This window comes from Trypanosoma conorhini (assembly GCF_003719485.1).
Source record: "Trypanosoma conorhini strain 025E chromosome Unknown Tco_14.4_contig_00093, whole genome shotgun sequence".
Taxonomy (NCBI): domain Eukaryota; phylum Euglenozoa; class Kinetoplastea; order Trypanosomatida; family Trypanosomatidae; genus Trypanosoma; species Trypanosoma conorhini.
The window spans coordinates 10,100-23,289 of NW_021704178.1; the positions used below are offsets into that span (position 1 = coordinate 10,100).

Consider the following 13,190-nt stretch of genomic DNA (forward strand, 5'->3'; position numbering starts at 1 on the left):
CCCTCCTCTCTGCTTCTCTGTCGGTTGGTGGCGGTATTTTCTCGGTCGGTGGCGGTATTTGCCACCTCCACGCAGAGGCGTATCTTCCCCGCTATCGCACGTTTTCCCCTCAGGCACGCACACACGCGCACACGCACGGCAAGAAAGCCATCACAGGAAAACACCAAGCAGCACAATAAGAGGGAGAGGGGAAAAAAACTAAAAAAACACATCACAAGGCACTGCAGGGGAAAACATTTTTTTCTCTTCCTCGTTCCGGATGCGTCTTGTTTCACTCATCGCCTGCTCTCGTTCCCACCACCCCTGCCATCCTGCTGCAGCGCCCACGAAGTCGTTACGCACCACTTACAGAACATGTAGTTATGGAACGCGGTGGGGCTAACATCGACCAGCGGTGCATTTGTGGAGCCGGAGGTGGACGGGAGCTGCGGCGGCGGCGGCGGCGATTTCACGGTGGCAGACGCAGCAAGTCCCTCTTGGTGAGGGGCGGCGACGACGGTCGTGGGATTCGCGATGCGCAAAGCGTTGCCCTTGGCAAGCGCCGTCGCCTGCGCCTCCCCCTCAGGGACAGCGAAGAAGGGAATTGTCTCCTCCGTTAGGAGCGGGGACACCAACTCCGCGGTCCTGCCGTCGAGGCGCATGTGCTTCATCAGGTGCACGCACCACAGGTCCGACGCCAGTCGACACTCGCGATGCAAGTTCCAGAAGGCCTGCATGAGTTCACCAATGAGCCTCTGATTCTCGCTGCCGGCGTCGAGGCTGGCGTCCCACGCGGGGTCGCAGTGGTGCGGGCGCCCTTCTTGCAGTGGACTGCGTTTACCCCCGCCACCGCCGCCGCCGCCCTTGCGGGAAGACACGCCCCCACCCGTCTCTGTCGCCGCTTCCTCGGCGTCGAGTGCCGCCTCAGCCCCGCACAGCTCCAATGCAACCCCCATGGCACCAAGGAAAAAGGGTGTTGTCTGAGGAGAGACCATAGAGCAGCCGTCGCCAGGGTAACTTTCCGTGCTGGCCGCAAAGCCGCCCGGGCTCCGCACTTCTCCCCGCAACGAGGTCCCGCTCATATCTTCTCTATTGCCGCTCCTACAACTACCACTACTACTGGTACTACTACCCTTGGAGCTGCCGCTGCTGCCCTGGTTGCTGCTAGCATTTCGTGAAAAGAGAAGTCTCGGGCGGTCCTTTTCTAGTCGAGTGGTCATTTCTAACGCATGTGGTTCAGTGGCAGATGCGTTGATAACAACAGAGCCTTCCATGTCTTGGGTGGGATCGGGAAAAGAGCCCCCCTGCACCGCCGCAGCACTTATGGCCGCGCGGGACAACCGTGCACACCATCCCTCCGCGTACTCTTGATATTCCAGCATGAGGTCGTGGAACGCCCGCCGGCAAGGGCGCCGAAGCGGAAAAACGCTGCTGCTGCTGCCGCCGCCGCCGGGTGGCGCCTGCTGCGAGGGAGGCCGATGTGGCGACGACGACAACGCGTTTCCGGGTTCCTCCAGCAAGACAGTGTGAAACCACTTGTCCTGCAGCAGCTCCTCCGCGCTGGGGCGTTGGGCCGGGTCCGCGCAGGCGCAGCGCTGCACAAAGGAGGCAAACCGCAGCGACCACGCGCCGCAGCGTAGCCGAGGCAGCGGGCGATGGTGTCGCTTCATCCACCAAGGACAACCGCCATCGGCCAAGTGAATGGCCAGCATCGCGAGCATCCAAATGTCGTGTGACGGCAACACCGGACAACGCGGATTCAGCGTGTTATTTGTTGTCCGAAATGGGGGCGCAGGGCCCGTCTCAGCCCCCTTCGCGGAGTCCAGTTGCGAGGAGGTACTCTGCGCCTCCACCGCAGCCCCGTCGCTTGCGACCCCCTCATTTGTAATGCACTCGGGCGGCGGAATGTACGTCCCCTCCTGCAGGGTAAAAAGATGCAGTGCATCCATCTCAGCCCCGACACTCTGTGACTTGGCATTCTCAAGGCCAACGGAAGTCTGAAACTCCTTAGCCAACTTGAGGGGGGCACACTTAGAAAACGCGTCTGGAGCGGACGCGGCCTCGTCGGCACTTTGTCTGAGCGCCGACACCAGTGTCTTCTCCACCTGCGCATAGTACCCGTCTGCGAGCACGACGTGCTTCGTCCACTCCAGCGAGTCAAGCAGGTCTGTGGACTCGCTGCAAACCCCTACTGCTCCTGCGGCGACTCCAACAGCAGCCTCATCCCCGCCATTCCCTCTGGCGCTGGGGCTACTGCTACTGCTACTGCTGCGACTAACGACCTCCACGTTGCCTTCTCGCGCCTCAGTCGTGTCCAGCAACATTTCCCGCCACAGCTCCGTGGCGCCCCCCACCACCGAAGAGACTGGTAGCGGATCCATGCGCCGTGTTGAAAGCGCATTCATCGCCTCCAACGCCTCCAGAACGTGGGAGGAGACAAAAATGTTACTTGCCTTTATACTTCCATGGGCTCCGCCGCCGCGGTGCAGAACGACAAGTCGCTGAAGAACGGCATGTATGATGTTCCGAATGGCAGTCTCACGACGAAGTTGCGAGGGCCGCGCCGCACAAATCCAGCTTTGAAAGACATCGTGTATGCAGCCCTGACGCACCAGTGGCATCGATAAGGCGATGGCGAACAACTTTGGCGCCTTCTCATCGTGGTCGATGAACATGCACGCGCGCGCGCTGATGCGACGGCCGCAATCTTCTGGCGTACTCCGATTCACGGGGGAGCTTCTTCGCCGTCGACCCCCAGCTCCGCCACGACCCGCCCGAGCGCATGTGCTTTTCCTCACATGCGTGGCCCCACGCGAGGCGGCGGTGGCTGTTCCGGACGGAGCGCATCGCCGAGGGGCCGCCGAACCCGCGGACGACCTCAGTAGGTTTGGGGCCCTGCTTTGCCTTCTTCTGACCCGCCGGAGCAGGCTTCGCCCTCGCAGGAAGCAAAGCCCCTCCACTCCGCCGTGGAAGAGCCGCTGCGGCCGCTGTCGTCCTCCTGCGTCGCTTCGCGGAAAGCGCCGACAAGGCGGGTGGCAGCTCCAGCCCTTCCGCGTTGTCGGGCCCCAATGGAACAACACTGACCCCCACGATGGGGAGCCGCCCATCAGCCGCATACGCGCGGTCCCGCCCGTCCAAGTCACCCACGTTTGCCGCGTCGGCTGGGAGAACGTTGTCGGACACCCTTTTCTGCCCATTAAACCTGCCCGACACACTCACCTGCAAAGAGCCTATAGGGCTGCTGGCAGCGGCCGAGGCCGACGTTAGAGCAGAACGCGCGGACGGGGGCGGGGTGGCGCTCGCCGCTACGTCCCCGTCCGTGTTCTCTGGCAGATGATCTGCGCTGTCGCCCGCCCCCATAAAATTCTCCCCGTTCATGTGCGAATGCTGCGGATAGATGGAGCCGGGATGAGCAAGCCAATTGTCTTTATCATCCGTTGCGGCGTCAGTCGTCAACTCCACGAAATCCTTGTCGACGGGGCACAGGAGAACCTTTTCCAGCTCTTGCTGCAACCGAAGAAAGAAGGAGGCGGGAAGCCACCAATCACTGCCCTCCCTGCCGTTCCCAGACTTCTCCTTACGACCCTCTTCCGCAGGAGAAGTGGATGCATTTGCCGCGGACGCGGCACTAGAAACTCTGCCAGCCCCTTCGCTACCGCCACCCTCCTCCACAGTGGCGTCAACGTTGTGCTCTGACACTAACCGTGAGTCGGTGAAAGCAACCGGCGCAGCAAGTTTCCACAACTTTTTTAGCAACGCCTTGTCCACCAAAAGAACACGCACGGCGCACATCACCTTGGCGTCTGCAGAGTGTCCACATACAATTTTGCTGCCACGGCGTTTATTACGCTCCACCCTGCTATCGACCAACGCACACGCCGCCGCCGTTTTCGTCTTCGGTGGCATCGCCCCAAGCGAGGGGGCCTGCCCCAGGCTCTCAAAGATGTTCTGGGGCAGCTGCGAGTTGTATGAGATGGCGAGATGCACCGGCGAGGACGTGGTGCCGTGCATAACCTCCGCGCGCCTAAGTGAGTCCATGCGGCTCTGTTGACGGCTATGCTGCTCGGCAGAGCGGCCCGCACTGAACCGCAGCGTTTTACTAAGCACTGCCTCCGAGTGCCCCCCGGACCTGCGCCGCACGCCGTTGAAGGGCTCGTCAAGCAGGTAGCACTGGAAGCCGCCAGCCAGCGCCACCTCCATCATGGAACCGCGCCACCGCGCCATGTCGGTTACGGAGTGCAACAAATCCGGCAGCGACGTTGTCGAGGGCGACGGCAGCAGCAAAGAAGGCGGAGCCCTCCGTCTGGGCTTCCGCTGCTTGGACTGCCTCCGCATGCCCTCTTCCCCCTTAAAAAAAAAAAAAAAAGGACCCGCTACGTGAAAGTGTTCGGCCCTGTCGCTCACGCACACACCCACACAAGCGGGAGAGAAGGTGTCCCCCTCCCACGCCGATCTCCACCGCTGCTCTCGTCGTGCGCCGGCAGGCCGCACAAACACCAAGACAAAAGGGCGGAGGGAGAGAGAGAGAAGAAGAAGAATGCGTGTGTGTGTGTGTGTGTGTGCACGCGCCCGCAGGGGCGGGAAAAGGGAAAAGAAAGAGGGCAGGGAGGTTGACGCCCCACGCAGAGTAGGAAGCGAGGGGCGCGGCCGACAACTGAGAGATGCGAGACATACAAAAACGACGACAACAACAAAGGCGAAAGGAGGACGGCAAAGAAAAGAAGAAAATGAACGTAGAAAGAAAAAAAAGCGCCTGACAATAAAGCAAAAACAAAAACAAAACAGTGAGGCGTATCGTTGCGTGTATGTGTGTGACCGTCTGTGAGGTTCCGCACTCGCACACGCGTGCGTGCAAGTAGAAAAAAAAAGAAAAGAAAAAAACAGTGTATATATACATGCATACGTGTACATGTGCGTATACAAATACATGTGTCTTTGCGTGCGAGAGGCGGGAAAACGCGGCCCTGTTCATTTGCGCCCCCCTCCCCCTCCCCTCACCTCGTGAGGTTCTCCCGCACACTTCAACGCGACGCGCCCTTCGCCCTCACGCGACCCCCCCCCTTCCTCGTCAAACGGAGGAGCACATCAGCGCCTCCCCAAACCAACGACACCAAAGAAGAAGAAGAAGAAAAAAACTTCCCCCCCCCCTATTCACCTCTCAATCAAATATACAGGCGAACAAGTGACAGCAACACACACACACACGCGCAAGCGCAAGTGGTGCTGCATCCCACAAAAAGGATGCATTGAACTCAGCACTTTCCTCCAGACGCACACGCACTAGTCAAAAAACATATACAAATGCACAGAAAGATATATATATATATACACACACACACAGACACGCACACATGCACATGCACGTGCACGGCGCCATAGACAAGCGCCTATGCCACTGACTAACCACACACTTTGCGTGCACAGCCCGGATCCACGAAATGCGGCAAGAGCAACCAAAGAAACAAAAAACAAATTCAAAAGAAAAGAACAACAAAAAAGAAAAGAAAAAGAACCTACCGTCAGTCTCCCGAAAACAGGAGGTAAAAAAAAATCAATATAGGGAAGAAGAAGAAAAAATTAAACTAATATGCACATAATACAATAGGAAATACATCTATTGGCACCTTCTGTCCTTTAGGCGCGCTCGCGGCAGAGTCGCTTTCACCGTCCACTCGTTTCTGTCTACTGGCGTCTGCCTCGTCTGATTCCGCACATGGCGTGATGGCTGAGGGGGCGGCGAAGCCCGCAGAGCGGCAAATACACGGCGTCGGGAATTGCCGCGGCAGCTGCCACCCCCGTCACTGCTCAAACATGACAGTCTTGAAGATGCGCTTGAACGGGTCGCCCTCCTCATCCGAGTCCTCCCCCTCCTCCGCCGTTTGTGGCGCGACCCTCGACGGCCGCTCAGCCGCATCGTCAGCGCCGTGAAGACTCGTCTGCATAGCGGAAATCTGCGCCAACAACGACGCGGCTGTTTGCGTCGACGGGGACGCGGGTGGCACCACCTGCGACGGCGACAGGGCGCGAGCCACAAGGCCCGCCTCCTTCTCTCGCATTGTCGTCGTCGTCGTCGTCGTCTTCGTCGTCCGTGCCGAGGCCGCATGCAGCTTCTTCCTATCCGATGTCTCCACCCGGATCCCAGCCCCCACCCCCGCGTGCTCGACTCCAGACCCCAGGAATTCGGGGGCGACGCTTGTCCGGCTGCTGCGGTATATGAAGTTGTCGTGGTTGGTAGAACGCCGCGACGCAGAGGAACCATCAACGGCAGCGGAAACATCTCGGGGCCGCCGCCCCGCGGGGCCCGCATACTGCTGCCGATGCAGATGGGGCGGCGGCGTATGCGGCTCCCCCCGCTTCGTGCAAGCCTCCACGGGGGCATTGCCGCCGCGTTGCAGCTCCTCCACAGACTCGGGCATAAGTGAAAGCTCCTCTGCAAATTGCGCGGCACGGCGAAGCCACGGGTGTGCCAGCGCTTCTGCCACCGTGCTCCGGACCTCCGGATCCGGCTCCAAGAGCGACTGCACAAACGAAATTGCCTCGGGGCTAATGTGTCTCCAGTGATCACTATTGCACTTGGGTGTGCAGCGTTGCTGCTGCTGAGCCATGCTCGCCCGCGAGGCCCCGTTAAAAGGGAAGCAACCGCTAAGAAGAACGTACGCAACAATTCCAATGGCGTACGCGTCGAGTTGGCGCGCCATACGCAGCGTTGTGGGTTTTCGCTTCCACCCGCAGTTGACGATCCAGCTCAGCATCTCCGGGGGGAGATACTTGTCGGTGCCACATGGCGTCAAGAACAGCAGCGTCTCGCCGTCGTCGGGGGGTTCGTCGCGCCACGAGCGGGAGTTTGACTCGCCCCGCTCGGTAAACACCGCTGAGGGGGAGGAGCTCGCCATCGGTGCGGCGGCGGGGGCGGTGGTGGTCGGAGGCGCGGCGGGCGCAGCAGGATGCGTGGAGCCACCACGGGAGCGTGCGAGGCACTGCGCCGCGGAACTAGACGCCATCCCTGCCTCCGCCGCGCCCTCCTGCTGGCAGTCGCTCAGCACTGCAGCGTTGAGGACCCCAACCCCGGCCTCCCCGCCAACGCCGCCAACAATGACGCGAGACACCGCCTCCGATGGGTCTGTCGAGGCCTCGTCTCCAAGCGCCGCGGCGGCATCCGCTCGTGCCGCACCGCAGCCGCCGGCGTCCGCGTTGCTGTCGGCGTCGTCGTCGTCCGAATTGACCTCAGTGTAGGTGGCGTTGTTCTCCTCCGCAGCGTCAGCGTCGGCGTCGGCGTCGCTCGAGGCGGTGGTCTCCGAGGGGGTCACGTCGGAGCTTGTCGCGACGGAGGCGCTTTCACTATCTACAGAGGCGAACATGTTGACCGCGGACGGCACAGGGGTGGGCATGCCAACGCGCGGACAGCGGATGCCGCCGCCGCCGCTGCTGCTGATTGTTGTTGTTGTTGTTGTTAGGCAGCGACTTCCGCGCGCTGCCCTCGCCAGCGGAACGCCCCCGGCACTTCTCCCCGCGCTTCGCCGTGCGCCGCGCCAGGCCAAAGTCAACGAGGGTCACCTTCAACAGTCGCTCCAGCGCCTCGGAGCTCTGCTCGGCCGAGATTGTGCCCCACACCGACGCCAAGCGGCGCCGCGGCGGTTTGGCGTCCTTCTTGTTTTCCTTGTACTCCATCGTCGCTATCGCCGCTGCCGCCTCCACGTCCGGCGCGATGTCCGCGGCTTCGCGCGTCCGAGTTGCGAGTGAGCTGCCAAGAACCTTCTGAATACAATCTTGCGAGGCGTCGATGCGGGAAAGCAGGAGATTCTCCAACTTAATGTCGCGGTGGATAAGGCCGTGCGTGCACTGCAGGTAGTTGACCGTCTTCACCAGCTGGTAAATGATGAGCGCCGCCCGGTTGTCGGACGGGGGCCCATTGAGTTGAAGGTAGCGTCTGGCATCCATGCACCCCCGCCCCATATTCATCACAATAACAAACTCATCCGGTGTACGCAGCGCCTCCACAAACTGCGTACACCCTGTGTGGCGCAGCGATCGCACGATGGATATCTCTCGCTCAATCTCCACCAGCTCACGGTGCATGGCGTCGTGGTACTCCACGCCACAGCAGTCACCGATGGGAACCTCCGCAGCCTGCTCATTCGGTTTAGAGCGGGCGGTGGTGACCGCTTGCTCAGCCCCCTGCATGGTGTCGTGCGTCGTTGCTACGCCATGCAGGGCCTTGCAGGGACTAGTGAGAGCGAAATTCTTCCACTTTCGCCGGGGAATGACTTTAATCGCAAAGAAACTCAGATTTGGAGTTCCTTGAAAGAGCGGCACCGCGCGGAAGACACGCGAAAATGCCCCATCGCCAACAAAGTCCGCCTCAGGGTTAAACACATACGAGTCCTGCAGGCAACTCACCTTTCGGCACAGGTGGCGGGAGGGCAGAACGGGCGGCAGCGCGACCCCGCCCTTATTATTCGGCAACCTCGCAGTCCCTGCTTCACGGCGCCTGCTTGAGGTGTTGCCCCTGTTGCCGCTGCGACCGGTGCCAAAGTCCAAGGCAGGCGGCGGCAGCGGCGGAGATGACGCCGCCCGTCGTCGCGGACGCCTCTTACGCGCCGCAAACTCGCACGTGGCGTCCGGACCGCCAGGCCGCATCTGGGGGCCGTAGAAGACGCGTTCCATCGGCAGCAGCCGGGCAAGCCACACCGCCCCCTCCACCTCACGCAACGCCATCTGCACCACGTCGCGTCGCTCGGCGGTGGCCTCGCCGCGCAAAAAGAGAAGCAGCGGAGGGTGGCGCAGCGCCACGACCTCGCGCGGCGGCATCAGCGTCAAGAGCCGTTCGCGACGGTGCGCCAAGCCGCCGTGCGGCGAGGCGGAGCATGAGCGCGGCCGCCGTGCCGCTTTAGCCGCAGGCGGCTCGGCGCCGCACCGTCGCGCGTCTTGTGCGGCGGGGCCCGTCGCCGCCTCCTGCCGCGCACGCCACCAGCGCAGGCGGTCCACCACGACGTCGTCCACCGAGTGCAGCGTGCGCAGCCCGGGGAGCATCGCAACGCACCCCCCGGCGGGAGCCGCCAGCCAAAAATGTCCTTCCGCAGACGCCCAACAACCGCCGCTGTCGCGCTCGAGGGGTAACTTCTACCTCGTTGCCTTCGGCGTGCCACGAGCCCCCGGAGACGGTGTCGCACCCGCAAGAGGGAGAAGCTACACACACAGACAATAAAAAAAAGATCTTCCAAAGAATCCAAAGTCGCGGAGAAATGCAGCGAGGATGCAGGGAGACAGAAACCAACAGCAAAAAAAACAAACAAACACGCACACACATTTATATACATATATATAAAAGAAAAACGCACGCCAACGGAAAGAAGGGCCGAAAGAAGAAGGGGCATGACCAAAGGAACACCGACACCGCCGCCGCCACATCTTTCTTCCTCCCTCTGCACGTGCCGCCTCTCTCTTCCCGCGGGCGATCGTGCCTGCAGTCTGCCCCGTGCAACCAGATACCCCTTGTACCCACCCTCGCGCCTCACATCAAGAAAGACGACTCAGGTGCCCAAACCCCACGCTCCTCTTCTCTCCCCAGAAAAAAAAACACGGGCCTTGCAGCAGAAGTAATAACTGCAGACATAAAGATCAAAAAAAAAAAAGATGCGCCTCTCACTCTCCTCTCTCTCCCGCTGCATCCCGCGCTATTAACACCCTCGCCCCGCTGTTGCTGCTCCCCCCTCCCCCGTCTCCCTCCCATTCCACGTTTTTCAAACCTGTTTCAAAACTTTTTTTTCCGCGGCCTAATCCTGCGCGTGTGCGCTCGCCGATGCCAGCAGTAGTTCCCAGAAGCACCATCACTCGGAAAAAAGAACAAAAAGCAAGTAAAAAGCAAAAGGCTCCAACAACGACATGGAAGTAAAGCAAAAGCAAAAAGATACAGATTGCCGTACCGTCAGGCACGCATGCAGTGACGACACACACCGAGAGAGAAACCCTCCTCGGCAGCCACCTTGAGCGATGCTGCCGCTATTTTGTGTCGCACCGGCCTTCTTCCTGGGGTCCGCTCCCTGCACGCGTGCGCGGGTGGCCCTTGAAAAAGCATGATACTTCGTGGGGAAGGGGCGGGGAGCTCCGGTGCGTGGATCGCTGCACCGCTCCGCCTCCACCCCCGCCCCTTCCTCCTGCGCTCACTCGCTTCGGTCTCACTCACTCACCTGTCTACCACCCACGACTCCTCACCGGTCCGTGTTTTTTAACCGCAACTATTAGTGTTATTATTATTGTTACTCGCTAATAAATTATTTAGTTCGCATTTGCTCGGTTGTGATGTTATTTTTGTTTTATTTTTTTTCTCTCTCTCTTTTCCTTCAAACCCCTGAGGAGACGCGTCCCAGCAGGGCCATCGCTCCTCGTCCTAAGAACCCCGGTTGTGCTGCATTGGGAAATATATTTACACACTATACACAGACATACATACACAGATACACACACGCATACATACATACTATATATATATGTCCCTCTCTATCTCTCTATCAGTCTGTGTGTATGCGGGTAACACCTTCGCCGCCCCCGTTTTTTGGACGCCTGTCAAAACGCTCACGCCCCTCCTTCCCTGTCTGTGTGTACGTTGTCCGGTCCATTTCCTCGTCCGGAGAAAACAAAAAATGCACTCACAGACGTTTTCATCCCCTCTCCATCTCTAGCCTTTTCCTTGTTGTCTGCGGTACTGCTTCCAGAGACCGGCAAAGGCGTCATTCACTCAACTTCTCCACAAGCTGAATTTCACCATCGGCGCTCACCAGCACGCACCCCGCACCGTTGCCGTGCCCAAGGTAGTTGGAGCTGCTAAAGATGGTCAGCACCTTACTGCTTTTACTAAGGCGCAGTCCATGCGCCTTCTCTTGGTGGGCGCGAAACAGCATGCTATACTGGTGGGCCTGCAAGAAGGTGTCCACCGCCTTGGCAGAGAAGGTCAGCACATTACTACCACGCCTGTTCACGCCAAAGCCCCACTCGTTGAGACATGCGTGGCCGCCCCCGGATGCGACACCCGCAGTGGAGTCGGCATCGTCGTCCTTGTCGCCGGGGTCGGTGCTTGTCGGGTCGGACCACATAAGGTCAAACGCGACGTACCACGCCTTACGCAGCGCCGCCTCGCTGATGGCGGGCGCTGCGGAGGAGGCCTGCGAGACGCCTGCCTGCCCCGCCGCCTCCAGCAGCTCCAGCTGGGCCTCAGGGTCCTCCCGCACTAAGGGATTGTTTGGGAACAAGGTCAGCATGCGCGGGAAGTCCTCACGCCGCAGAAACGCAATGCTGTCATCCTCCTTGGGCGGGCAAAAAAAGCGCGGGATACCGCCGTGTGTGCACAATATGCGCTCTTCATGCGTTCTGCGTCGACCCAGCGGCGCCGGTGATCGTGACGTGGGGAACATCGCCACATCACCTGGAGTACCCGCGTTGTTGTTTTTGTTATTAGTGGTGGAAGTATTAGTATTAACATTATTACTGCTATTGCTGTTGCCGCCAATGTTCGGCACGGAGGGAATGAGGAGATCTGCCGCAAGTGGAAAGTGGCGAAACAGGGCTGTCGTCTCCCTGAACAGCTGCTGCCCCTCCTCACGGCCGTACAACGCCTCGCACTGCGCCAGGAAGGAGGTGGAGCCATACGTCAAGACGTCGCCGCACACCACCCGGTCCTCGTGGTTGCCGCGCAGCATCACCACCTTCGACGGGTGACTGATCTTCAGCGAGAGCAGCAGCATGAGACACTCGAGCGAGTACGGCCCGCGGTCCACGTAGTCGCCGAGGCAAAGAATATTGGCGGGGGTGAGCTGCAGGTCGTGAAAGATCAGCACATGACGGAAGAAAAAGGCCAAGTCCTCAAAATTGCCGTGGATGTCACCAAAGACAAAGGTGGGTGCCACCAAACGTGGGAATAGCGGGTCCGCCTCGAAAAGAGGCCGCGCCTGCGCCAAGATCTCTCTACAGAGCGCCAGGAACTCCCGCTTGGACTCCTCCGTCTGGTAGAAGAGGAAAGACCCATTCACGTAGCTGCGCAGGAGTTGCTGGTGTGGCAGCTCCTTCATGCGTATGGCACGTGGTGGTCGTACTGGTACTGCCTGCATCCGGCGCTCCACCGTCTCCGCGGCCGCAGCGGACGACGCAGGAAGCGGCGCAAGCGCCATATCCGCCTCCTGCCACTTCATCACCGCGAAGGTCTTGGGCGTCGCCACACCATCCAGTGTAAAGGTGATCATCGGCGACTTCGCCATCAACCCCTCCTCCCCACTCGTCACTGGCTCCTCCTCGTTTTCTGGCGCTGCCACCACAATTGCATTTGAGCATTGCTGCACGCACAAAGGTGCAGCTACGGGTCCCAGGCACGGTGTATCGGCCTCTGCCGGCTCCGCGGCACGCGACCTAAGCAAGTCCTTAAAGCTTTTCCGGTACGTCAACCCGTCGCTCCCCACGCAACGGACACTAGGGTTCAGGTAGAGCGCACTGCGGTACGGCCCAGCGGGGGTTTTTACCTGGTTTCCCACTTCGCAGCGCTGCCTCACGTCCTGTCTCTCGCGCTGGCTATGACTCCGCATCCGCCGCCGACGCTGCTGCTGCCGCCACCACCACCACTGTCGTCGCTGCCTCCTACCGTCGCTGCGCCGTAGCTCAATCTCAGCGGGGGTCTTCGCTGAGGCCGTCCCTGCGGCAGTACCGACGTACTCACTCTCGCAGGCAAAACTCTGGCTGTCTTGCGCCGCCGCCTCAGCAGCAAGAGAGCCTTGCTCCGGCCCGGTGACGTTGTCCTTGGCGGGTTTGACCTCGTCGCTGACGGCTACCACCAGCCGAGATTCTTCCTCTGCGCCCTCCAGCGCAGTCACAGGCGGCGGGCGTGGTCGTTGTGGAGACGATGCCTTTGGCTCCTGCTGCCGCACGCCAGGCAGGTTAGCCGTTGCAGACGGGACTGCCCCACCCCCGCCACGGCGCAGCCCGCTGCCTCTACGTTTGCCACCGCCGCCATGACTATGACGAAGGGTGCCGCTGCCGCTTTTCCCGCCGTTGCTGCTGCCGCCAGTTGCCCCGCCAGCGTTTGCCTCGGCCGCAGACGCGTCGCCACCACTCCGCGCGGGGGCTGGCTCCATGAACGACTTGCACGGTACGAGAGACAAGCAGCAGCAAACTATGAAGCTGTGATGCCGGTGCACAGAAAAAAAAGGCCGAAGGAAAGCAAAAAAAAA

The 13,190-nt window shown here is 60.4% G+C and overlaps 6 protein-coding genes across 6 annotated transcripts, besides 10 other annotated features; 1 reads left to right on the forward strand and 5 right to left on the reverse strand.

The window, feature by feature from the left end:
- The first annotated feature begins 110 nt into the window (after positions 1-110).
- Positions 111-138: a microsatellite.
- A 137-nt stretch (positions 139-275) lies between these two features.
- Positions 276-2,600, reverse strand: Tco025E_02392 (transferase; the record flags this gene model as incomplete). Its single annotated transcript, XM_029369319.1, has 1 exon — positions 276-2,600. One exon carries the CDS (start codon positions 2,598-2,600, stop codon positions 276-278), a length of 2,325 nt encoding a protein of 774 aa, XP_029230602.1.
- Positions 2,601-2,634: 34 nt separating this feature from the next.
- Tco025E_02393 (uncharacterized protein) lies at positions 2,635-4,314 on the reverse strand (the record flags this gene model as incomplete). The annotated part of the gene is made up of 1 exon (XM_029369320.1): positions 2,635-4,314. One exon carries the CDS (start codon positions 4,312-4,314, stop codon positions 2,635-2,637), a length of 1,680 nt encoding a protein of 559 aa, XP_029230603.1.
- Positions 4,315-4,517: 203 nt separating this feature from the next.
- Positions 4,518-4,541: a microsatellite.
- Positions 4,542-4,838: 297 nt separating this feature from the next.
- Positions 4,839-4,860: a microsatellite.
- A 232-nt stretch (positions 4,861-5,092) lies between these two features.
- Positions 5,093-5,112: a microsatellite.
- Positions 5,113-5,306: 194 nt separating this feature from the next.
- Positions 5,307-5,337: a microsatellite.
- Positions 5,338-5,430: 93 nt separating this feature from the next.
- Positions 5,431-5,492: a sequence feature (A-rich).
- Positions 5,493-5,777: 285 nt separating this feature from the next.
- On the reverse strand, positions 5,778-6,584 carry Tco025E_02394 (protein kinase-like protein; the record flags this gene model as incomplete). Its single annotated transcript, XM_029369321.1, has 1 exon — positions 5,778-6,584. The coding sequence occupies one exon, from the start codon at positions 6,582-6,584 to the stop codon at positions 5,778-5,780; it is 807 nt and encodes a 268-aa protein (XP_029230604.1).
- Tco025E_02395 (uncharacterized protein) lies at positions 6,583-7,212 on the forward strand (the record flags this gene model as incomplete). Its single annotated transcript, XM_029369322.1, has 1 exon — positions 6,583-7,212. One exon carries the CDS (start codon positions 6,583-6,585, stop codon positions 7,210-7,212), a length of 630 nt encoding a protein of 209 aa, XP_029230605.1.
- A 105-nt stretch (positions 7,213-7,317) lies between these two features.
- Tco025E_02396 (putative protein kinase-like protein) lies at positions 7,318-9,009 on the reverse strand (the record flags this gene model as incomplete). Its single annotated transcript, XM_029369323.1, has 1 exon — positions 7,318-9,009. One exon carries the CDS (start codon positions 9,007-9,009, stop codon positions 7,318-7,320), a length of 1,692 nt encoding a protein of 563 aa, XP_029230606.1.
- A 237-nt stretch (positions 9,010-9,246) lies between these two features.
- Positions 9,247-9,283: a sequence feature (A-rich).
- Positions 9,284-9,817: 534 nt separating this feature from the next.
- Positions 9,818-9,886: a sequence feature (A-rich).
- Positions 9,887-10,396: 510 nt separating this feature from the next.
- Positions 10,397-10,403: a microsatellite.
- Positions 10,404-10,467: a microsatellite.
- A 239-nt stretch (positions 10,468-10,706) lies between these two features.
- Positions 10,707-13,094, reverse strand: Tco025E_02397 (putative serine/threonine protein phosphatase-like protein; the record flags this gene model as incomplete). The annotated part of the gene is made up of 1 exon (XM_029369324.1): positions 10,707-13,094. The coding sequence occupies one exon, from the start codon at positions 13,092-13,094 to the stop codon at positions 10,707-10,709; it is 2,388 nt and encodes a 795-aa protein (XP_029230607.1).
- Between the last annotated feature and the right edge of the window lie 96 nt (positions 13,095-13,190).